The following is a 26,723-nucleotide window of genomic DNA, read 5'->3' as shown; positions in this document are numbered from 1 at the left end:
GGAGGCAACACAACATATCTACAACCATCTGATCTTTGACAAACCAGTCAAAAACAAGCAATGGGGAAAGGATTCCCTGTTCAATAAATGGTGTTGGGAAAGCTGGCTAGCCATGTGCAGAAAGCAGAAACTGGACCCCTTCCTGACACCTTACACTAAAATTAACTCCAGATGGATTAAAGACTTAAACATAAGACCTAACACCATAAAAACCCTAGAAGAAAATCTAGGCAAAACCATTCAGGACGTAGGTGTAGGCAAGGACTTCATGACCAAAACGCCAAAAGCATTGACAACAAAAGCCAAAATAGACAAATGGGACCTAATCAAACTCCACAGCTTCTGCACAGCAAAAGAAACAATCATTAGAGTGAATCGGCAACCAACAGATTGGGAACAAATTTTTGCAGTTTACCCATCTGACAAAGGGCTGATATCCGTAATTTACAAAGAACTAAAGCAGATTTACAAGAAAAAAACTAACAAGCCCATTCAAAAGTGGGCAAAGGATATGAACAGACACTTCTCAAAAGAAGACATACGTGAGGCCAACAAACATATGAAAAAATGCTCATCATCACTGGTCATCAGAGAAATGCAAATCAAAACTACACTGATATACCATCTCACGCCGGTTAGAATGGCGATCATTAAAAAATCTGGAGACAACAGATGCTGGAGAGGATGTGGAGAAATAGGAACACTTTTGCACTGTTGGTGGGAGTGTAAATTAGTGCAACCATTGTGGAAGACAGTGTGGCGATTCCTCAAGGACCTAGAAATAGAAATTCCATTTGACCCAGCAATCCCATTACTGGGTATATATCCAAAGGATTACAAATCGTTCTACTATAAGGACACGTGTACACGAATGTTCATTGCAGCACTGTTTACAATAGCAAAGACCTGGAACCAACCCAAATGCCCATCGACGATAGACTGGATAGGGAAAATGTGGCACATATACACCATGGAATATTATGCAGCCATCAGAAACGATGAGTTTGGGTCCTTTGTAGGGACATGGATGAACCTGGAAACCATCATTCTCAGCAAACTGACAGAAGAGCAGAAGATCAAACACCGCATGTTCTCACTCATAGGCGGGTGTTGAACAATGAGAACACATGGACACAGGGAGGGGAGCACTACACACTGGGGTCAGTTGGGGGGAAATAGGGGAGGGAGGGTGGGGGGTGGGAAGCTGGGGAGAGATAGCAAGGGGAGAAATGCCAGATGTAGGTGATGGGGAGGAAGGCAGCAAATCACACTGCCACGTGTGTTCCTATGCAACAATTTTGCATGTTCTTCAAATGTACCCCAAAATGTAAAATGCAATAAAATAAATAAATGGGAAAAAAAAAAAGAATGAAATGAAGGCAGAAATAAAGATGTTCTTTGAAAACAAAGAGAACGAAGACACAACATACCATAATCTCTGGGACACATTTAAAGCAGTGTCTAGAGGGAAATTTATAGCAATAAATGCCCACATGAGAAACAAGGAAAGATGTAAAATTGACACCATATCGTCAAAACTGAAAGAACTAGAGGAGCAAGATAAAAAAAACTCAAAACCTAGCAGAAGACAAGAAATAGCTAAGATCAGAGCAGAACTGAAGGAGATAGGGACATAAAAAACTCTCCAAAAAATCAATAAATCCAGGAGCTGGTTTTTTGAAAAGTTCAACAAAATAGACAGACCACTAGCCAGATTATTAAAAAAGAAAAGAGAGAAGAATCAATAGATGCAATAAAAAACGATAAAGGGGATACCACCACAGATTCCACAGAAATACAAACCACCATCAGAGATTACTACAAACAACTCTATGCACATAAATCAGTAAACCTGGAAGAAGTGGATAAATTCCTGGACACTTGCACCCTCCCAATCCTAAACCAGGAAGAAGTCAAAACCCTGAACAGACCAATAACAAGGGCTGAAGTTGAGGCAACAATTAATAGCCTGCCAACCAAAAAAAGCCCAGGTCCAGATGGGTTCACAGCCAAATTCTACCAGACATACAAAGAGTAGCTGATATTGCTCTTTCTGAAACTATTCCAAACAATCCAAAAAGAGGGAATCCTTCCCAAATAATTTTATGACACCAACATCATCCTGATACCAATACCTGGCAGAGACTCAAGAAACAAAGGAAACTTCAGGCCAATATCCATGATGAACATAGACGCAAAAATCTTCAATAAAATCCTGGCAAACCGATTGCAGCACCATATCAAAAAGTTTATTCCATCACGATCAAGTAGGCTTTATCCCCAGGATGCAAGGCTGGTTCAAAATACGCAAATTTATAACCATAACACACCACATAAACAGAACCAAAGACAAAAACCACATGATTATCTCAACAGATGCAGAGAAGGCCTTTGACAAAATTCAACAGTGCTTTATGCTAAAAACTCTCAATAAACTAGGTATTGATGGAACATATCTCAAAATAATAAAAGTTACTATGACGAACCCAGAGCCAATATCATACTGAATGGGCAAAAACTGGAAGCATTCCCTTTGAAATCTGGCACTAGACAAGGATGCCCTCTCTCACCATTCCTATTCAATATAGTATTGGAAGTTCTAGACAGAGCAATCAGGCAAGAAAAAAAAAATAGAGAGTATTCAATTAGGAAAGGAAGAAATCAAATTGTCTCTATTTGCAGATGACATGATTGAATATTTAGAAAACTCCATTGTCTCGGCCCAAAATCTTCTGAAACTGATAAGCAACTTCTGCAAAGTCTCAGGATACAAAATCAATGTGCAGAAATCACAAACATTCCTATATACCAATGACAGACTAAAAGAGAGCCAAATAAAGAGCAAACTTCCATTGGCAATTGCTACAAAGAGAATAAAATACCTAGGAATACAACTAACAAAGGATGTAAAGGACCTCTTCAAGGAGAACTATGAACCACTGCTCAAGGAAATAAGAGAGAACACAGATAGAAAAACATTCCATGCTCATAGTTAGGAAGAATCAGTATAATGAAAATGGCCATACTGCCCAAAGTAATTTATAGATCAATGCTATCCCCATCCAGCTACCTATGACTTTCTTAACAGAACTGGAAAAAACCACCTTAAACTTCATATGGAACCAAAAGAGAGCCCGCACAGCCAAGACAATCCTAAGCAAAAAAAAAACAAAGCTGGAGGCATCATGCTACCTGACTTCGAACTATACTACAAGGCTACAGTAATCAAAACAGCATGGTACTGGTACCAAAACAGAGATATAGACCAATGGAACAGAACAGAGGCCTCGGAGGAATGCCACACATCTACAACCATCTGATATTTGAAAAACCTGACAAAAACAAGCAATGGGGAAAAGATTCCCCGTTTAATAAATGGTGTTGGGATAACTGACTGGCCAAGTGCAGGAAACAGAAACTGGACCCCTGCCTGACACCTTACACTAAAATTAACTCCAGATGGATTAAAGACTTAAACATAAGACCTAACACCATAAAAACCCTAGAAGAAAACCTAGGCAAAACCATTCAGGACATAGGCATAGGCAAGGACTTCATGACTAATCATCAAAAGAATTGGCAAAAGAAGCCAAAATAGACAAATGGGATCTAATTAAACTCCAGAGCTTCTGCACAGCAAAAGAAACAATCATTAGAGTAAATCAACAACCAACAGAATGGGAAAAAATTTTGCAATCTACCCAACTGACAAAGGCTTAATATCCAGAATCTACAAAGAACTAAAACAGATTTACAAGAAAAAAACAAACCCATTCAAAAGTGGACAAAGGACATGAACAGACACTTTACAAAAGAAGACATATATGAGGCCAACAAACATATGAAAAAATGCTCATCATCACTGGTCATTAGAGAAATGCAAATCGAAATCACATTAAGATACTATCTCATGCCAGTTAAAATGGCAATCATTAAAAAATCTGGAGACAACAGATGCTGGAGAGGATGTGGAGAAATAGGAATACTTTTACACTGCTGGTGGGAGTGCAAATTAGTTCAACCATTGTGGAGGACAGTGTGGTAATTCCTCAAGGACCTAGAAATAGAAATTCCATTTGACCCAGCAATCCCATTACTGGTATATATCCAAAGGATTACAAATTGCTCTGTTATAAAGACACATGAACATGTATGTTCATTGCAGTACTGTTTACAATAGCAAAGACCTGGAACCAACCCAAATGCCCACTGATGGTAGACTGGACAAGGAAAATGTGGCACATATATACCATGAAATACTACTCAGCCATAAAAAATGATGAGTTTGTGTCCTTTGTAGGCATAGGGATGAATCTGGAAACCATCATTCTCAGCAAACTGACACAAGAACAGAAAAGCAAACGCCACATGCTTTTACTCATAGGTGGGTTTTGAACAATGAGAACACATGGACATAGAGAGAGGAGCATCACACAGTGGGGTCTGTTGGGGGGGACTAGGGGAGGGACAGGTGGGGTAGGGAGGTTGGCAAGGGATAACCCAAGGAGAAATGCCAGATATAGGTGACAAGGGGATGGAGGCAGCAAACCACATTGCCATGTATGTATCCATGCAACAATCCTGCATGATCTGCTCATGTCCCCCAGAACCTAAAGTACAATAAAACATTTAAAAAAATGGAATATCTTTTAATACCTTAATTTCAGCTGGTCTGTAGTAGGATCTGTTGGGATCTTCCAATGATGTTCTATACCCATCTCTCAAGAAACGTTTAAATCCATATTTTCCTTTTAATTTTCTAACCACTTTATCAAGTGTCTGGCTAAACAGAACTTCATCATCCAGGGCAAATGCAGGATAACTGATGCAGGGGAGGAGGGCAGCATCTGTGTTCTGGAGGCAAAGAGAAAGAGAAACTGAGTATCCACAATGATGTGATCAACACAGCCCAAGGAGAATGATAGAGATGAAAAACCAGTGAGGTTATGAAGTCAAAAGTGAGTGTGCTCTGCTCCGAGGGTCAGACAGATATTTCTATGGCATATGCCAGCAAACCCTACAGAGGAGATAAATCTTTATTTGTTAATAGTATTTTCATGCAACAATTTTGCATGTTCTTCACATGTACCCCAAAACCTAAAATGCAATAAAATAAATAAATGGGAAAAAAATAGTATTTTCAAGGTTCAATGGGCTGAAACGTCAAAATGCTAATTAAAACAATACACAAAAATTTAATAGTTGTCACAAGTTAGTCTGTTGTAACAATTTGCTTATAGTAATAAAAAAGAGAAAACAATCAAAATGTCCAATAATTAGCTGAGTAAATCTGCAACTATTAAAATTTATATTGTAGAAATCTGTTTATTGGGATGGGACAATATCTATTCACAGAGCTAAGTTACCAATCAATATAAAAAGCACTCTTCTAGCTTTGTAAAATAAAAATGTTATATGTGTCTAAAAATATGTCAAAACATATATACTCAAATGTTGTTACCCTAAGATTATATCAGAGTGCTAGCATGAGTGGGTATTATATTATTTGCTTATTTGGGGAGTTTTTTTTTTTTTTTTAAATGACAATCTTACATGTATAAAACAGTTGTTTTTGAATAACTAAATTATTCTACTTTGGGTGTTTTCTAAATAACAGGACCACAAATAATGCCTAGAAAATTATGCAATTAGGTAGGATAAGCATACAGAAGTTCATCAAGCAAGGGGAAAAAGTCAATTGAATCAGCGAAAGGAAATAAGAAATGGAAGGTTATTTTATGCAAAAGAAATATATACTATGAAAAATATTTTTCTAATATTCCACGGCAAAAAAAAAAAATTCATCTTGGCCTGATGTTACTACTCCCCCAAAAGAAAAGTCTATTTTTCCAAAGCTCTGCAAAAGATTTAAAGGCCAAAGCAGCCCTGTCCACAACTCCTGTCCACTTCCTAAGACCTCCCCAGGCCAGAGGAGTAAGGGACAATACCTATCATGTCTTCTTATCTCTTCTGGACGACCACTGATATTTTAGAGTATTTTCTTGGAAATGAAGGTAAAACTATATGGAAATCATAAACAATAGTTTATGTTAAATTTATCATTATTAAATGTCTCACATGTGATCTTGATTCTCTGGGTAACAGCGAGCACAAAGTTTGCCTGTTGCGATTGTGAGCATCGAGATCCACAAATATAACTGACCATGAACAACCCTGGAAAGAGAAAAAGAAAAACATTACCTAAGTTAAGAAAAAAGACTTGTAGAACATTTGGCATTTGGACTGTGAAAATTTCACAAAAATGCTGACATTGACTGCATTGAGCATGCAGTTCCAGAAGACTTTGTTTATACTTTCAATATTTCTCAAATTTACTGCAATAAACATGAATTTTATAATCATAAAAATGTTCTTATGTTTTCCCTAGTTTTCCTTGACTTTCTTATAAATCAAAAGGTACTTATTATGAGATTGCCAATATATTAATGTATTTTCATTTTAATGAAAATACAGTTAGTTTAGCTAACATGACACAATGAGAGAGAATGCAGAGTCATAAAATCTGAGTTGTACATTTCTCATAAAGAATATTGACTATATGATCAAACTAAACAAATTTATATATAATCTAGATGAATGTAAAGAATATTGCATTAAAATACGAAGACAGGGAAATCTCAAATAACAATAAAGCAAATAATCTGAACTAATATTCACTGCATCAGATACTATGCTTTATGTGTCACATGAATTGTCTCATTTAATATCCATATGTAGATACTATTTTCCCCATTTTACTGAAAAGGACATTAAGGCTTACTTTAACAAAGCAAAGGTTCAAAATCAAGTCTCCTACACAGAAGTCCGTTCTTTAAACACTAGGTTATATAATTCTCCATATATATATATATATATATATATACACACATATATGTACACACACACATATATATATTTTTTCAAGTAAGAACAAAAAGCTTGAATACAAAAAATAAGTGCAACGGAAAATGTTAATTGATCTGCTAACCAGGTTAAAACTAGTGCATTCCATATTCAATAGCTTTACTCAAGAGCTAAATATGTGAAATCATGTAGACTGGGATGGCAGTAAAGACTGCTTATAATATAAGAGAATACTCAGAAAAATGCATGGAGAAAAGGACAAGAGAATTATAAATTCCATGTTGCTTTAAAAGTATTTTCTGAATCTTGTCCCAATTCTCACCAACTTCACAGATCCATTCACGCTGAAACAAAAATATCTCCAACCAATCACCTAAATTGAAACTTCAAAATCTAGCAGTACCAGATCCCATATCTAGGTATCAGGTTCACTAGAGGTGTATTTTTCCTGTTAGCCCATATTCAAACATGAAAATTAGCTCATAAAATAGAATGACTTCTCATTCAGAATACCAATTTTAAATCTTTTTAAAAGCTGACAAGTAAATTAATAAATGAACAGTGATTCAGTGAGGCTGTCTCTCAGCCACCAGATGAATGGTAAACTGTCCTTTCTATTACTCTGAAATTCCAACCTTCCATCTCTCCTGGTTTACACAGCAGCTGCCACTGACAAGGTACTGTGCACTCTGCTTTGTGGAAAACAAACATGATCAAACTTGACATGTGCTCCCAAGGAGCTGACCCAGGCAACAGTCCTCAACAAGAAGATTATTAAGAAAACAAAAAGGCAGCACATCGTAACATATGACTTAGTTTCATCAAAATTAGTGGTTTAAAGTGGAGAAGAAAATTATAAAACAAGTCCCCAGGGAAGTTGGGGCACTTCATAGAGAAGGTGAGGACCAGAGCTAGGCTCTGAATTTTGGTGGAGCAAGTAGGGTAGTTAGAGCGAAAGAGCAGAGAAATGAATGGATACAACATGTTAGGAGCCTATGAATACACAAAAAATAGGAGCTATAATTTACCTTTAAGCCAAGAATTAATACAGCTAATTGCATACCCAACTATCTGCCTGGAATTAAATTTTCAAAAGATACAATTTAAGTAGGATAATTTATAAATAATGAAGTGAAATGGCAAATGTGGCAATTCTCTACATTACTTGATTAATGTAAACAGCCAACTTCTATTTTCTGGCCACAAATAAATGGCTTGTCTAAATTCATCCAAGTATTTATTCAGTTCTCAATTTTTTTCTGCCAACCTAAGAAATATGCCTAAAGGGAAAAATGATCTCACAATGTTCCCATATTTTAACACCAAGATCAAAGGGTGATTAACTATTGTTTGTCTGTCTTCTCACAAAAATATCCCATGTTGTAGGCATTACAGTCCAGATTTCCAAGAGGGTAAAATCACCCAAGGTCATGAGCAGCTATTCCCAATCCAGAAGCAAGTCTTTTTAAAAGTCATCAAAGAGAACTCACACATGGAATTAATTATCACCTACTTTACATCACCAGATGCATTAATTTAAGGCCTGCAAATTTCAAAGGAAGCTAGATGTCTGCACTGCTTTGAACACTTTGCATAACATGAGCAATCTCTCTAGTCATTACCTTTTAGATTCTGGCCTCATCTCATTTGTCAGTATCTTGATTTCCCCAATTAAGGACAGGAATATGAAAGGATGTTTTATATGTATATGTCACTTCAGAGTATCTGATTAACTTGGATATTTTATTTTCATCTTTCATTTCCTGAAATCATTATAATTCTGCCATTAATATCCTGACTCCACCTAAAGAGCTTATTTTAAGACTGACAGCTCAAACTTTACTCCCTAACTGACTTTCTATAATTGTTTTCCTTCTAGTAAATATTCTGGGACTGGGAGATGACGATTCGGAAACCTGACCACTATCATGGGGACTTGGGTTCCAGTGGTGGGGAAGGGCTGCAGTACATTTCCCTTAATCCCATGACCAGAACAACCACTTTTGTGATGGTCTCTAAGGCCAAGGATATCAACTGTAAACATAAGACTTTGCTGATCTCACTGGTCTCAATTCAAAAGAAATCAATTTGAAAGACTGTCTGATCTTTCTTTTCTTCATTAATCACTTCTCAGAGTTTGAGCTAAGAGATTTGCTGTCCTCAACCAGAATCAAAAAATAAAAAAAGGTACAACTGGTCATTGGATCTACTGTATATGATCTTTTACATTCTTATTCTGGAATCAAAAACCACACCACAAAACTACAGTCAGGAGATTTTGTCCCCTAGCTCAGTTATGAGGCTGTCTTCACTGAGCTCTGCAGCAGAGCCTGGAGAAATGTATTCTTCTAGAAAGGGTATTTACTGATGGGAATTCCCCCTCTGTGGTGGCAATAGATGTGTAAATAGCCAACTTTTGCTTACTGACCTAACAGCTCTTTCCAGCAGCCCCTCTCACAATCCAGGCTTCTTTCTCCTCACACACATACTATGAAAGGAATTTTCAAACTACAGAGACAGATAAATTTGAACATTAATTTTCAGGGTCTCAAAAGAACAGAGCTGAGACTCAAACCCAGGTGTCATAAAACTGTTGCTTACTATGTCTATGACATTTGATGAAAATAAATTATGATTTATTTAAATACTACTATTTAAATATTATCAAACATTACTTAAATAACATTTAAATATATTTGTCATGATATTTATACAGAATATATTTGAGATCATGATGAAATATGTGATTCCCATATTGAGGATTATGTTTCTAAATGTAGCTTTGCCCCAAATTAGCCTTTATTGTAAACAAATCATTAAAGAAACTAGGCCATTTTATCACATTTTATTCTTAGTGTCCTAAAGAAAAATAAATTTGGAAAATAGTTTCAGAATGAAAATTTAAAGTGTTTTTTTCCTTGAATAATAAAGTTATTATTGAAAAAAAGAAGGAACTGCAGGAAGACATAATAATCATAACCAAAGTGAAAAACTTTTCCTCCCAACAGTTGCCCATAAAAATAAAATTAACATTTGTTTTATCTCATATGCTGAAGACAAAAAGGAGCAAAAGGCAAGCCTTTTACACTATTTGTGAAACGGATACCTCTTCCAGAAGCTCAATAATTATTAAGCAGAAAACAGCTTAGGAGTTTTCAAAGAAAAGGCACAGTTCCTAATTCTAAAAGTAGAGGGCATCCAACAGCTGAAATTTCCCATACCGACAAGTGGATCTTCTATTAATAGATTCATTAAGGAGTGGCTTTGGTTTAATTACTGGTCCTGTGTGAAACTAGCGATCTGAGAAACACTATCTCAACCTTCTGATCATTCATTTTGGGAGAGGGGCTCTTCCATCTCCAAAGATCTATGACTCTCTTGAGTTGCCACCACAGGGAATGTACTTTTTGAAAGTTTTAAATTAATTTAGTTAAAGACACATGATCAAGTCCTCCAAAACCTTATACCAATGGCCTTTAAAAATAACTGTGAATACCAATATGATCTGAAATCCCCCAAGTCTTGAGGTGGTTTTTATTAATTGTCATTGGAATAAAAGCATTTCTTTATGTCAATTCTTTTCTCAGTCACTGACTTTTAATTAGATCACAACTCAATTTTAAGTATATACAATGACATTATAAAAACGCTAAAAAGAGCACATGCACTTCTATATGTGCTACTGTTTAGTAGGCACATTATTAATTTAACTGCTGTAGAGTTGGGAATAGTAACATTTTCAAAGTCATATTTCTGCAATTCTCCATATCAGAAAAAGAGATGAAAGGGAATTTGTAAAACTAGGATACTGACACTAGCTTGCAAAAATGGAAGATGAAGGGGCTTTACTGGCAACATGTGATATTCTTGTGGCTAAAGAAATAAGACACAGCTGAGGGCAGTGGCTCACAGCTGTAATCCCAGCACTTTGAAAGGCTAAGGCAGATGGATCACCTGAGGTCAGGAGTTCGAGACCAGCCTGGCTAACATGGTGAAACCCTGTCTCTACTAAAAATTCAAAAATTAGCTGGGCGTGGTGACACACACCGGTAGTCCCAGCTACTGGAGAGGCTGAGGCAGGAGAATCACTTGAATCTGGGAGGTAGAGGTTACAGTGAGCTGAGATCGTGGCACTGCACTCCAGCCTGGGCAACAGAGTGAGATTCGGTCTCAAAAAAAAAAAAAAAAAGAAAGAAGACATTATCTGGTCACATTTCTATCTGAAATAATCAAGTAGTAGCCAATTCAGCAAATATTTGATGCATAGCTCCACCGGAAACAGATATGACCTGAACAAGGTCAAAAATTAACTTGGCTCAGAGCAGTCGTTCTCATCCTTGGTTGTATGTTAGAATTCCTGAAGAGTTCCAAAAAATCTCAATGCCAAGGCCTCCCCCTACACCAATTAAATCAGAATCCCTGGAAGTAAAGCTCATATATGAGCATTTTTTTTTAATTCCTCAAATGATTCCAATGTGTAGTCAAGATTGAGAAACTGGCTGAGGAACAATATCAGCAATACAGTTATAACTCAGAATCCAAATGCAGAGTAAAGCAATTTGGTGGTTTTAAAATTACAGCTGAGCAATCTATGAAAGTTTCCTGGGAAAAGTAGAGCTCTGAAAGATGGGTAGAGTTAGGAAATGTAGCTTGTAGCTTGTATGTATGTGTGTGAGTATACACATAATTGGAAGGGGTGCATACAGGTATGTACGCAACATACACTAAGACTCAGGTACTTCAAAGGAGATGATGCAATTGCAAAAAAGAGCTGGCTACTACCATGTAAGAGTCAACCAAGAGACACTCAGCTCTATTCAGCTCAGTATTTGTTATGTCACAGAAGCAGGTTAGCAAGACATGTACCTTTCCAGACTGCTGATAACATCAGCTCTGGTTTAAATTCAGCTCTAGTTTAAACCATGCTTCCTCTCAGTCTTCTTGAGATACACTCTAGAAAGCTTTCAGTTCTGTCTCTCATTTCCCTTCCTTTGTATTACTGCTACTTCATAAATGATAGCAACAAGAGATGGCATTTATTAAAAGTTTAATCTCTGCCAAGCACTATGCTAATTAAGTTAACTTTTATTTGCATGAAAACCTCCTGAGTTAGGTCCTATTATTATTAGCTTTATTTTTTTAGATGAGGAAGCTGAGGCTTAGGTAAATAACTAGCCAAACTAACTAGTGGAAGTGAGCACAGTGCATGTAGTGATCCTGTCTCCTGACCCCTAACACAATGCCATTCTTTAGTGTCATTTTATTTCCTACATCTATCTATCTATCTATCTATCTATCTATCTATCTATCTAATCTATCTATCTTTCTATCTAATCTATCTGTCTGTTGGTCTGTCCATCTAGCCCTCCATCCATTCACCCACCCATCCAGGAATATGAAAATGTGTGATCCAGAGTGTGTGGTAATTCCTCATGACTTTCATATAGACAGAGCTCATCCATCCTCTAGAGGGAGCTGGGGTGAGAAGAGTGCTTGTGTATGTAAGAAGGAAAAGAGTCCTTGTGTATCTAAGGAGGAGAAGAGTGGTGGATGCGTTAATATGCTACAACTAGAAACTTTTCTTAAGTTCAAGACTTGAGAAATAGTATTATAAGTGCCATAACGAAAACCATGTTACTTTTGTGCACAACTGTGTAAACTCCTGAAATGTTTCTTTACTGATTTAGCATTTCAGTAGCTTAGGATTAATTGTATTATCAATTAGAAACTTCACTTCACCTTACCATCTTAGGAATCTTAATAAAAACTGTAAAGAAAATTAGCCTACTTCTTGATCCAGAGTAGTAACCTCTATTCCTACATTTTATTCCTTTCCACTGACAACTCAATCCATGGTTACTTGATTAGTTTTTCCAGTACAAAAACTGGTTAAAAATCTAATGAAAACTTAAGGTGACCTTCAGGGTTTCTCTTTCCTCTCCAGAGAAAATGAGATTTTAGACATTTGATTATAGCCAGTTGAAGGTGAAGCTAGGATCAAAACTCCCAATTCTCTAGCTAAACACATCACACAAATTCTCTTCTACATGAGATGTACATTGAAATACATTAAATTGCAACCAACATGAAAACTGACAAGAAAAAAATATATATACAATGCTAAATATACCTAAAAATGTGAAAGCCTCTACAAAATGAGTAATAGACTTGAGGGAAAGGTTACCAAACCAAGGAAATCAGAATTCTTTATCAAAAACTTTTTTCTTTTTTGTAAGAAATTAAGCAATAGTCTCATCAGAAAACTAAAATTTAATTGGCAAATTATTTTCAAAGGAAAAGTTCTAGCATGGGCTGCTACATAAATTTCAGAATTCTCTGATTATAAGAAAATGACTTTGTTAATGAATAGTCAAATTAATTAAACATGCAATTCAAATAATCAAAGATTTTAGGGGTCTTGTTTTTTACCTGGTTGCCAAAAAGGTTGAATCCATTAATTGCTTCTAGAGCTGCTTTTGCTAAACCAACAGAGCTAAAAGAGAAAAGGAAATACTTTATTACTCTAATGTATCTGGCTACAAAATAGGAACCATTATCTGATCGATATTCACAAGAAAGTTTCTTTATTAACATTTATAATAACTTCTGTAAGAAGAATAATGTCTGAGAGACTTCATTCTGACATTTCACTATTTTAATTTTTCTTTTTTATAGTTAGTGATCACCTGGGGAAAATATTTCTAGGTTCACCTTGATCTAAACTAATGGTCATACTATTGATGGGAGTAGTTTTAATTTCAGAATCATTTTTATTCACTAACTCAATAAAAATACAGATGAACTTTAGAGGAAGGTATATTATGATGATAAGTACAGTAATTAGCAGGTTGGGCATCATTAGTTCAGATAAATGTAACAGAACTTTTCTGACGTCAACTCTGAGGCTTAAGAAAGATCTTGCACATCATACAACTATCGGAGTGTGGCTTAAGGTATCCATTCAAATTCTCTTGCCTAAGATCCAAAAAGTAGGCATTATTTTATGCTCACAGAACAACTGATCACCTTATCTTTCATTTCTTGCTATATTCTTCCCTTTATAATAAAATGAATACTATTTCCCTCAGTGTCCTACTCTTTCGGCCTCTCAAATGCCATATACTATAGTGCTGGAAAATGGGAAGACCCATTTCATTAAAAATATGATATCATCTTTTAAGTATCTACTTTTAAATATTTTAGATCTAACACCCAGTTTAATTATTATAAATTTTTATTTGTTTTACTGAAAGCAAGTGTATCTGCCATTAATATCATTTAAAGCTAGTGATCTGTCAACTATTTAGCATTTCTCTGAAATAGTTTATCAAAGCAGCACCTTCAGGTATTACCTGGGAATTTGTTAGAAATGCTAGTTCTCATTCCTTCCTGGGAGTAGGGCTCCATAATCAGTGTTAAAAAGCCTTCCAGGTGGTCGAATACACTTTAAGCTTGAGAGCTACTGTTCTAAGCTATTCATGTCATCATAATCTACATCCTATAAGTTGTTCATATAACCTGTTTTTAAGAAATCACCACTTTTATTGCAGGAGAGTAAATAGGTCAGACATTTATTTTAAAGATATATGGATGGGAAGATGAAGTAGATACAATTTCTTCTAACTAAGTACAACCAAGAATCTTGGACATTACCTATAAAACAAACATGAAAAGACTTAGAAACCTGGATAGAAGGCAGTCTAGCTATGAACTTCAGGACTCTACGAACGACACTATGGTAAGTGCCCTGGGTTTCCTTTTTGCCTTATTTATACCAGTATTAGAGCCAAAGGAGCCAACCACTGAGAAATGTCAGCACATGCATACAAAAAGTCTCCAACAAAAGGCTGCTCTTTCTAGCCAAAGGACAGGAAAAGAGCAGCCTAGCAAAACAGAAAACTTTTGGACAATAACCACTCAGAAAAAACTTTACCCTACCCCCATCCATTCCAGCAAAGGCTGAGTAGAAACTTAGATTTCTACATTCATGAGTCAATCATGAGGCACAACACTCAACTCCCAACTCTCTTAGTCATGGTGGTGTCAGAAAACTACAAGGAAGAAGTCAACACTTTCATTTCCAATAGGTGATAAGAAACCATTTCATCACCAATCAAGGGGTCACACCTTTTCTCCTGCCCTATAAATGGTGGCCAAATAAGAACCAGTTATGAAGCACTCTTGTATTTCCCAGCCAAGGACTTATCAGTAGAGGCCTACTAGGGAACTGGATATTCCATTCAGACCCAGTAGAAATGAGGAGTTTCCGGCTTGCATGTCAACAAAACTAATGGCCTTATATTCCTACCTGGCAGTAATGAGGTGATGTCCCTCACCCCTTCTCCTGCCAGAATGATATTAAAAAAACACAGCTAAAACAGAAAGTTAAAATAAGATCTAGGGTCTTATACTATTATGCCCCAAGGACCCATATGTCAATCAAAAAATATTTCTCATACCTGGAACCAGAAAGATCTCCAACCAAATGAAAAAAATAAAATCAACGGATGTTAAGATTGAGAAGATTGAGAAGAGTTGTTAGAATTATCTGACAAAGATTTTAAAGCAGCCACGTAAAAATGCTTCAATAAGCAATTACGAACATGCTTGAAACAAATGAAAAAATAGAAATTCTTAAATAAGAAACAGAAAGTATCAGCAAAGATTTTTTTTTTTTTTGAAGTCTTGTGTTTTACTCATGGGGGAAAAAAATACAAAAGAGGTTTTGTTCTCATGGCTGCCCACTGCAAGCCTGGTATAAACAGCCCGCTCACTTCTGTTTGGAGAAATATTCTTTGATCTTTTGGACATCAGGCTTGATGGTATCACTGCCAGGTTTCCAGCCAGCTGGGCACACTTCCCCATGTTTGTCAGTGAACTGGAAGGCCTGAACTAGTCCCAAAGTCTCATCCACAGAGCGGCCAACAGGGAGGTCACTTACAGTGATCTGCCGAAGAATACCCTTATCATCAATGATAAAGAGGCCCCTGAATGAGATGCCTTCATCAGTCTTTAAGACCCCATAATCCTGAGCAATGGTGCGCTTTGGGTCTGATATCAAAGGAATGTTCATGGGTCCCAGTCCTCCTTGTTTCTTAGGTGTGTTGATCCATGCCAGGTGACAGAAGAGAGAATCCACAGAAGTACCAATCACCTGGCAGTTGAGTTTCTTAAATTCTTCTGCCCTATCACTGAAAGCAATGATCTCCGTGGGGCACACAAAGGTGAAGTCAAAGAGGGTAAAAGAAGAACACAACATATTTTCCTTTGTAGTCAAACAGGCTGGTATCTTTAAACTGACCATCTGGCATAACAGCTGTGGCTTTGAAGTTGGGGGCAGGGTGCCCAATTTTAGCATTTCCTGAAGACATCTTCCTATCAGCTTGTTGGATACTCTGGTTTCCAACGCCTGGTCTCTAACTGCACGCCTTGGCCTCCCAAAGTGCTGGAATTCAGCAAAGTTTTTAGAATTGAAAAATATAATAGTGTAAATAAAAAGATCAGTAGACAGGCTCAATGGAAGAATGAAGAGGACAGAGGAAGGAATAACCAAGCTGGAAGACAGAACAACAGAAATTATCCAGTTTGAACAAAAGAGAAAAAATAGAATGAAAACCAAAATGAACACAGCCTCAGAGATTTGTGAGATCATAAAAAAGTATCTAACATTCCTGTCGCTTGAGTTCCTAAAGGAGAGAGACAGGACAAAGCAGAAAAATTCCCACTTAGCAAGAGCTATAAACCTAAGATTCAAGAAGCTGAGTGAACAACAATAAAATTTAAAATATCCATGCTAAGACACATCATAACTTCTGAAAATTAAAGATAAAGAAAAAATCTTGACACATTACCTGTAAGGGAAGAATAATCAGAAAGACAATGGATTGTTTATTAGAGACCACGAAGGCTAGAATGTGGCACAAGAGTTTCCAGTGATTGAAAGAAAAAAACCACCCACTCAGAACGTTATACCAGTAAATGCATCATTTAGCAATCAAAGACAGTCTCAGATGAAGGAAAAATAAGAGATTCTATCATGAGCAGATCTACCATGAAAGAATGGCTAAACTCCACTCTCTAAACAGAAAAGTAACTTTTTAAAAAGAGGAAAAAATAAATATCAGAACACCCCAAAATAAACAAAAAACATGTTAAGCATAAATGTGGGTAAATACAATAGATGTTTCTTTTCCTCTTGAATTTTATCTTTGACAGTTGAAGCAAAAATTATAACAATGATATAATTCTAAATGTTTATAGAGAAAATATTTAACATACCTATTATAAATGCAGAATGGTAATAAGACATAAATGAAATAAAATGATGACATCGCTATACTGAAGTGTCACCCACAGCAATCATTAAAAAGTTATACAAAATGACTCAATCAAAATTACTACTGATAAATCAAAAAGAAATTTTAAAAAATCTTTAAGTGGCCACAGGAAGGAAGGAAAAATAAAACAGAGAGATGAAAAACAGAATAAACAAAAAATAAAATAGTGTCAGTTAAGTTAGGAAAAGGTGGAAAACAGTTAAAAATAACATTAAAAAAGAAAGAAAGAAAAATAAAATGTCAGACGTAAGCCAAAACATACGAGAAATTAATTAAATGTAAAAGTATGAAATATACCAATGAAAAGAAATAGATTTGCAGAGTTAAAACATACCACCTCTTTTTATATATAAATAAAAACGTCCCCTCAAATATAACAATACAGGCATGCTGAAAGCTAAAGGATGGAAAAAGATATATCACACAAACATTAATCAAAATAATGCAGGAGTGGCTATATTAATAATAGATAAAGGAGACTTCAGAGCAAAGAAAATTATCAGAGACAGAGAAGAATATTATAATATATAATAAAAAGGTCAATCCACTAAGATACAACAGAGCTGCAAAATACGTGAAGTAAAACTGATAGAATTGAAAGAATAGACAAAACCACAGTTATAGTTGGATACTTGCACATTTTTCTCTCAACAATTGGTAGAACAACTAGACAGAAAACCAGCAAGGATACAGAGGAATTAAATGAGCATTGACATTCAAAATCCTCAAAAATGCATTTGCAAACAATATTCGGCAATATGTAAGACGAATTATCACCATACTAAGTAGGTATTCCAGGGAGACAAGGCTGGTTCAATAATAAAAAAACCAATCAATATAATCTACCATGTCAACTGGCTAAAGCAAAATAAAATAACATGGTCATATCAATTGATGCAGAAAATGCAGCAAACAACATCCAACACCCATTTATGACAAAACTCTCAGAAAGTTAGGAATAGAGGGAAATTCTACATCTTTGAAATTATGTATCTTTTTTTAATCTACAAAAATTTAAGGGGTACAAATGCAGCTTTGTTACATGGAACTAGTGCACAGTGGTGAAGTCTGGGCTTTTAGTGTAACCATTGCCTGAATAATGTACATTGTACCCATTAAGTAATTTCTTATACTTCAAACTCTTCTCACCTTCCCACCCTCTCCAGTCTCCAATGTCTATCATTGCATACTCTATGTCCACGTGTACACATTATTTAGCTCCCACTTTAAGTGATAACACGTAGTATTTGACTTTCTCTAAGTTGTTTCACTAAGGATAATGGCCTCCAGTGTCATCCGTGTTGCTGTAAAAGATATGATTTCATTCCTTTTATGGCTCAACAGTATTTCTTTGTGCACAAATACACCATATTTTCTTTATCCAGTCATCCATTGATGAATACATATGTCGATTCCATATCTTTGCAATGGTGACTTATGCTGTGATAAACATATGAGTACAGGTAGGTATCTTTTTGATATAATAATTTCCTTTGAGTAGATATCCAGTAGTGGGATTACTGGATTGAAAGGTAGTGCTATTTTAAGTTATTTGAGAAACCTCTACACAGTTTTCCATAGAGGTTGTGCTAATTTATATTCACACCAACAATCTATCAGTGTTTCCTTTTCTCCAAACCCTTTCAATATGTTATTTTTTGACTTTTTAATAACAGCCATTCTGACTGGCGTAAGATAATATATCATCATGGTTTTAATTTGCATTTCTCTGATGATTAGTGATGTTGAACATTTTTTCACATGCTTCTTGAACATTTATATAAATTCTGCAAATTTTATTTACAAAAATTCTACAGCTAACTCTATACTTGATGGTGAAAGACAAACTGAATGCTCCTCTCAAAACAAGAATGTCTGCTCTCACCAAACTAACATAGTACTGGAATCAAGCTTTCATGAGAGACAGAGTCCCACTGTCTCTGAACATGGAATGTCAGTGTTCAGACAGAGGTGCTTGTCTGATCTAAATATCCAGAATACAGTGATGGCATGACAGGGATGTTCTTTCCTACTGGCCTGGTTGTGAAGCTGAGGTGGCTCGCTCCCCTTCCCCAGTGAAGACCTCAGTGCATTTCACTAGGAGCTCCGCCACAGCTGCCTCTGTCAAGGCTGAGACTTTTGTCCATCACTGGTGTACTGCATACACCCACCACCTCTTCAGCTGCAGCTGGTTTTCACCCATGGGCACCTCCTACTGGCCTGAAGGGTGTACTATTCAACCTAGTGAAAAAAAGATGGGGAGGAGAGTAGTGCACACTACTCTCAACAAGATAGGGCAAGTACAAGTAGGGCAACAAGATAAGCTTCCTGAGACTTCTGCCATTTTGGCCCTATCGGAGACAGGGAACCTTCCCACATAGTAAGTATACTGCTACTACAACCAGCACCTGAGAAAGCCGTCACACACAGATTCTCTATAACCAAGAAACTCAACAGAGACTACCACTGAAAGCACCCAGAGCTGATGCTTGGCAATTGCAAATTATACACATTACAGTCACATCCTTAAGGGGAAAAGAAAAAAGAACCCAGTCAAAGCAAAAGAAAATTCAATAAAATTCAATAATAATAATAAGAAGAAATCATTTATCCAGATGGGAGGAAACCAGAAAAATAATTCTAGCAATATGAAAAAACAGCTTTACAATACCACCTCCCCCCAGGTACACACTAACTCTTCAGCAGTGGATCCAAAGCAAAATGAAATCTTTGACATACCAGATGAAGAAGTCAAAATGTGCATTATAAAGTTGCTCAATGAGATCCAAGAGAAAGCTGAAAACCAACATAAAGAAATTGAAAAAAAAAAAAATTAGGAAAGAAATGAAAATTTTCTAGAGAGGTCGATATTAAATAAAAAAAACAAAACTTCTGGAATGAAAGATGCATTTAAAAAGTTAAAAATGCAGTGGAAAGTTTTTAATAACAGACTAGACCAAGTAGAAGAAAGAATTTCAGAGTCAGAAGTCAAGGCTTTCAAATTAAATCAATCAGACAAAAATTAAGAAAAAAGAATGAAATGAAAAAACAGTCTCCAAGAAATATGGGAATGTGTAAAACATTCAAACCTAAGAATCAAGAGTGTTCTTGGGGGAGAAGAAAAGGAAAAAACTTGAAGGAATAATTGAGAAAAACTTTCTTAATCTTGCTAGAGATTTAGACATCCAAATACAAGAAGCTCAAAAAACTCCTGAGAGATTCATTAAAAAAAGGAAATCACCAAAGCATATGGTCATCAGGCTATCTAAAGTCAATGCAAAGGCAACAATTCTAAGAGCAGTGAGATAAAACCATCAAATAAATGATAAGGGAGAAACTATCAGAGTAACTTCTCAGCTGAAATCTTGTAAGCCAGAAGGGATTCGGGTCCCACTGTGGGATGTATAGTGACTCGGCCCCACTCTTAGTCTCCTTAAACAGAATAACTGTCAGACAAAAATTCTGCATAGGACAAAACTAAGCTTAAAAAATGAAGGCAAAATAGTCTTTCAAAGAAAAGCAAATGCTGAGGGAATCCATCGCCAATAGACCAGCCCTATAAGAAATGCTCAATGGAGTTCTAAACATCTAAATGAAAGGGCTAGGCCAGGTGTGGTGGCTCATGCCTATAATATCAGCACTTTAGGAGGCCGAGGCAGGCAGATCACTTGAGGTCAGGAGTTCAAGACCAGCCTGGCCAACATGGGTGAAACCCCGTCTTCACTAAAAATACATAAATTAGCTGGGCATGGTGACATGCACCTATAGTCCCAGCTACTGGAGAGGCTGAGGTGGGGGGATCGCTTGAGCTTGAGAGGCAGAGGTTGGGTGACAGAGTGACTCCATCCCAACAAATACATACATACATACATACATACATACATACATAAATGAAAAGGTATATAACAATAACACAATAAAGAAAAAAAGGAACTATGTAACAATCAACATGATGACTGTAAGAGTAGCTCCCATATCAACATGAATTTTGAATGTAAATGGTGTAATCCCCCACTTACAAGACACAAATTGGCAGAATGAATTTTAAAAAGCACAGACCAAACATCTGCTGTCTTCAAGAGACCTACCTAACTCATATAAAGATTCTTGCAGACTCAAGGAAAGATATGGAAAAAAAATTTTACACATAAATGGAAACCAAAAGGGAGCAGGAGTAGCTAGCTATTCTTACATGAAACAAAACAGATTTCAAATCAAAAACAATAAAAACACAAAGAGAGTCATTATATTATAACAAACAGAACAATTCAACAAGAAGATATAACAATTCTAAATACATATGCACCTAACACTGGAGCACCCACAGTCATCAAACAAATTCTATTAGGCCTAAGAAAAGAGGTAGGCAGCAAGACGATAATAGTGGGAGACTTCAACACTCCATTGACAGCACTACTTAGATCACTGAGGTAGAATGTCAACAAAGAAACACTGGACATAAACTGGACGCTAGAACAAATGAACCTAACAGATATTCACAGAATATTCTATATGAAAACTGCAGAATATACATTCTCATCAGCACATGGAACATTTTCCAAGATAGACCATATGACAGGCTACAACACAAATATCAACAAATTAAAAAAATGAAAATCATAGCAAGTATCTTCTTAGACTATGGCAGAACAAAAGGAGAAATTAATTCTAAGAGGAATTCTCAAAACTATACAAATACATGGAAATGGAAATTAAGCCATTTGCTCCTGAATGATTTTTGAGTCAACAATAAAATCAAGATGAAAATTTTTTAAAAATTTGAAATGAATAATAACAGTGACACAAGTTACCCAAATTCCTGGGATAGAGCAAAAGCAGTGCTACAAGGAAAGTTTATAATGCTAAATGTCTACATCAAAAGACAGAAAGATCAAAGACTGGGAACATAATGTCATGCCTCAAGAAACCAGAGAAACAACAAACCAAACGCAAAGCTGGCAGAAGAAAAACAACAGAGATCAGAGCAGAACTAAATGAAATTGAAACCAAAAGACAATATAAAGGATCAATGAAACAACAGGTTGGTTCTTTGAAAATATAAACAAAAATGACAGACCACTAGCCAATCAAGAAAAGGAGAGAGAAGATTCAAGCAAGCTGAATCAGAAATGCAAATGCAGACATTATAACTGACACTACAGAAATACAAAAGATCATGTAAGACTACTATATGAACACTTCTATGTGCACAAACCAGAAAATCTACAGGAAATGGATAAATTCTTAGAAACACACAACCTCCTAAGCTTGAATCAAGAAAATAAAGAAATCTTGAACAGATCAGTAATAACGAGTGAGACTGAAGCAGTAATAAAATATCTCCCAACAAGATAAAGCCTAGGATCAGACACATTCACAGCTGAATTCCACCAGACATTGCAAAGGAAAACTGGTACCAAACCTACTGAAACTATTCCAAAGAATAGAGAAAGAAAGAATCCTCCCTCACTCATTCTACAGTCAGTATCACCCTGATACCAAAGCAAGGAAAGGACATAACAACAAAAAAGAACTATACACCAATATTCCTAATGAATATAGATGCAAAAATCCTCAATAAAATATTAGCAAACTGAATTCAACAACACATCAAAAAGATAATTCATCCTGATCAGCTAGGTTTCATCCCAAGGATACAAGGATGGTTCAACAAATGCAAGTCAATACATTGATTTACCACATAAACAGAATTAAAAATAAAAAACATGGCCGGGCGCGGTGGCTCACGCCTGTAATCCCAGCACTTTGGGAGGCCGAGGCGGGTGGATCACGAGGTCAAGAGATCGAGACCATCCTGGTCAACATGGTGAAACCCCGTCTCTACTAAAAACTACAAAAAATTAGCTGGGCATGGTGGCGCGTGCCTGTAGTCCCAGCTACTCAGGAGGCTGAGGCAGGAGAATTGCCTGAACCCAGGAGGCAGAGGTTGCGGTGAGCCAAGATCGCGCCATTGCACTCCAGCCTGGGTAACAAGAGCGAAACTCCGTCTCAAAAAACAAAATAAAAAAAAAAAAAACCAAAAAAAAATACCATATGATTATTTCAAAAGATGCAGAAAAAGCACTTGATAAGATCCATCATCCCTTCATGATAAAAACCCTGAACAAACTAAGCATAGAAGAAATATACCTTAAAATAACAAAAGTCAAAATAAGACAAATCCACAGCCAACATCATATGCAATAGGGAGAAGTTGAAAGCATTTCCCCTAAGAACAAGAACAAAACAAAAATGCCTGCTTTCATCACTTCTGTTCAACATAGCACTGGAAGTCCTAGCCAGAGCAATCAGGCAAAAGAAAGAAATACAGGGCATCTAAATTGAAAAAGAGGAAGTCAAACTATCTCTGTTTACTGATACTATGATTTTATACCTAGAAAACTCTAAGGACTCCTCCAAAGGACTGCTAGACTCGATAAATAAATTCAGTAAGGTCTCAGGTTGCAAAATCAAAGTACGCAAATCCCTAGCACTGCTATATATCAATAACAAACAAGCTAAGAATCAAATCAATAACTCAATCCCATTTACAACAGTTGCAGAGGAAAAAAAAAAGAACTACAAAACACTGACAAAAGAAATCGAAGATAACACAAATGGAAAAACACGCCATGCTCAGGGATTAGAAGAATCAATACTGTGAAATTGACAATACCGCCCAAGGCAATCAATAGATTCAATGCAACTTCTATCAAAATACTAAGGTCATTTTTCACAGAATTAGAAAAAAAATCCTAAAGTTCATATGCAACCAAAAACCATCCTGAATAGTCAAAGTAATCCAAGCAAAAAGAACAAATCTGGAGGTATCAAATTACCTGACTTAAAATTATACTACAAGGCTATAGTAACTAAAACAGATACACGAAGCCTCTCCCAACATGGTGGCCTCAGTAATACCAGTTTCCACTGTGACCCATTGTTGACCTTCAAGAACTAAGCAAAAAAGAAGAAGAAGAAGGGGAAGACTATCTCCCTAATAGACTTCCTGGCTGAGGATGGGGGGCTGGTGGAGGAAGCACCTATGTTTCCAAACCAGTCAGCTGGGCTGATGAAACAGATGGCCTGGAAGGAGATGTTTCAACAACTTAGCACAGTAATGATGCCGATGTATATAGGGTGCCTCCAATTGACTGTTCCATCCTTCCCACTGCTTCACAGGCTGCTCAGGAACCCAATATCGACCAGAGCTGTCTTCCCAAATTGCCACCCTACACTGCTTTTCTAGGGAAGTTACCCTATGATGTGACAGAAGAGTCAATTAAGGAATTCTTTAGAGGATTAAATATCAGTGAAGTGCATTTACCATGTGAACCCAGCAATCCAGAGAGATTGAAAGGTTTTGGTTATGCTGAATTTGAGGACCTAGATTCCCTACTCAGTGCCCTGAGTCTCAGTGAAGAGTCTCTAGGTTATAGGACAATTCGAGTGGAAGTTGCTGATCAAACACAGGATAAAAACAGGGATGATCGTTCTTTTGGCCTTGATAGAAATCAGGATTCTGACAAAACAGATATAGACTGGAGGGCTCATCCTGCCACAGAGAGCTTTGACGACTACCTGCCTAGAAGAGGTGATGATAGCTTTGGAAACAAGTATTGAGGTTATTATTATTCAGACCCATACTGCAATGGGTATCGGGATGGCCCATGCTGGGATATGGATCAATATGGAGGCTGGGATTGCTATGATGACTGAGGCTGCAGACACTATGATAGAGGCTATGATTCCCGGATAGGCAGTGGCAGAAGAGTATTTGGCAGTGGGTACTGCAGGGATTATGACTACAGAGGAGGCGGGGACCGCTATAAGACCAATACGACAGACGGGATGATGATCGTGGAGCTCCAGAGATGATTACTTTCAGGATTATTACAGATGTGATGACGGAGGTCCCTGCCGAAGACCCAAATTGAATCTAAAGCCTCAGAGTACTCCTAAGGAAGATGATTCCTCAGCTAGTACCTCCCTGTCAAGTCGAGCTGCTTCTATCTTTGGAGGGGCAAAGTCCATTCACACAGCTGCTAGAGAAAGAGAAGTAAAAGAACAGCTACAGAAGGAACAAGAGAAGCTGCAGCGTCAGCTGGATGAGCCAAAACTAGAACGATGGCCTCGGGAGAGACACCCAAGCAGGTGAAGTAAAAAAACTCAGGAACTGGAATGGTTGAGGACAGGAAGTGAGTCATCGCATACTGGGACCTCCACCACATCCCACAGAAATGCACGAAGGAGAGTGAGAAGTCTCCAGAAAATGAAACACTCAATAAGGAGGAAGGTTGTCACTCTGCAACTTCTAAACCTCCCAAACCTGATCAGTCCCTAAAGGAAATATCAGCCTCTCCACCAAAGGAGAATGCTTCGGTGAAGCAAAGTTCTAACCCTCCTATTCCATCTCAAAGTTCAAACACAGAGCAGCAAACCCCTACAAGTAGTGAGGGAAAAGTAGTTCCAGCTTAACCATCTGAGGAAAGGCCAGCAAGGAAAGATGAAAATAAAGTAGATGGGATGAATGTCCCAAAAAGCCAAAGTAGGAACTCTAGCCGTGGTCCAGGAGACAGAGGCAACAAAGACCACTGGAAGGAGTCAGATAGGAAAGACAGTAAAAAGGGTCAAGACTCCAGATCTGCACCTGAGCCAAAGAAATCTGAGGAAAATCCAGCTTCCAAGTTCAGTTCTGAAAGCAAGTATGCTGCTCTCTTCATTGATGGTGAAGATGAAAACAAGGTTGAAGATTACGCTAAATAGACCTTGACATCCAGTGTTTTCTCCTAGTTTCTCTCCACCCTGGAACATCCGAGAGCAAATCAAACATATATCCAGATAAGACAAAATAAGACTCACCATCTCCTGGAAAAAGAAATAGACACACAGACCATTGAGAACAGAATAAACAGCCCCAAAAAAGCCCAAATACCTAAAACCAACTCATCTTTAACAAAGTACACAAAAACATACACTCGAGAAAGGACACTCTATTCAATAAATGGTGCTGGGAAAATTGAACAACAACAGGCCAAAAATGAAAATGGATCCCTATCTCTCACTATATATATAACTTAACTCAAGATGGATTAAAGACATAAGTCTAAAGCCTGAAATCATAAAATTCTAGAAGAAAACCTGGAAAAACTCTTCTAGACATTGGCCTAGGCAAAGAACTTATGACTAAGAACCCAAAAATAAATGTAACAAAAACAAATAAATGTCATGTAACTAAAAACTAAAAAGGTCCTGTACAACAAAAGAAATATATGACAGAGAAAATAGACAACCTATAGAATGAGAGAAAATATCTGCAAACAATATATCTGACAAAGGACTAATAACCAGAGTCCACAAGGAACTCAAGCAAATCAGCAAGAAAAAAACAATCCCATTAAAAAGTGGGTAAATGACCAGAACAGACATTTCTCAAAAGATATACAAATGGCCAACCAACATGAAAAAATGTCACCAATTTCACAATCATCAGGGAAATGCATATTAAAACCACAGTGAGAG

At 36.8% G+C, this 26,723-nt stretch overlaps 1 protein-coding gene and 2 pseudogenes across 11 annotated transcripts in view; 1 reads left to right on the top strand and 2 right to left on the bottom strand.

Moving 5' to 3' along the window:
* PHKB (phosphorylase kinase regulatory subunit beta) overlaps nt 1-26,723 on the bottom strand; it is a 240,712-nt gene that overhangs the window by 117,360 nt on the left and 96,629 nt on the right. For all 10 annotated transcript variants that reach the window (XM_032255593.1, XM_032255595.1, XM_032255596.1 and 7 more), the window contains 3 exons: nt 13,294-13,357; nt 6,079-6,174; nt 4,657-4,854 (listed from right to left, as the gene is read on the bottom strand). In XM_032255593.1, the coding sequence (XP_032111484.1) occupies nt 4,657-4,854; nt 6,079-6,174; nt 13,294-13,357 (358 nt within the window). The remainder of the gene's footprint in view (nt 1-4,656; nt 4,855-6,078; nt 6,175-13,293; nt 13,358-26,723) is intronic.
* On the bottom strand, nt 15,530-16,266 carry LOC116534857 (annotated as a pseudogene). Its single transcript, XR_004261918.1, has one exon. The product of XR_004261918.1 is annotated as a peroxiredoxin-1 pseudogene (transcript).
* On the top strand, nt 24,169-25,967 carry LOC116534856 (annotated as a pseudogene).

The sequence above is a fragment of the Sapajus apella genome, unplaced genomic scaffold (genome assembly GCF_009761245.1).
Source record: "Sapajus apella isolate SASKATOON/1434 unplaced genomic scaffold, GSC_monkey_1.0 scaffold90, whole genome shotgun sequence".
In the NCBI taxonomy this organism is placed as follows: domain Eukaryota; kingdom Metazoa; phylum Chordata; class Mammalia; order Primates; family Cebidae; genus Sapajus; species Sapajus apella.
The sequence above is the reverse complement of the archived record's forward strand: the minus strand, read 5'-3'. Positions and strand labels throughout refer to the sequence as shown.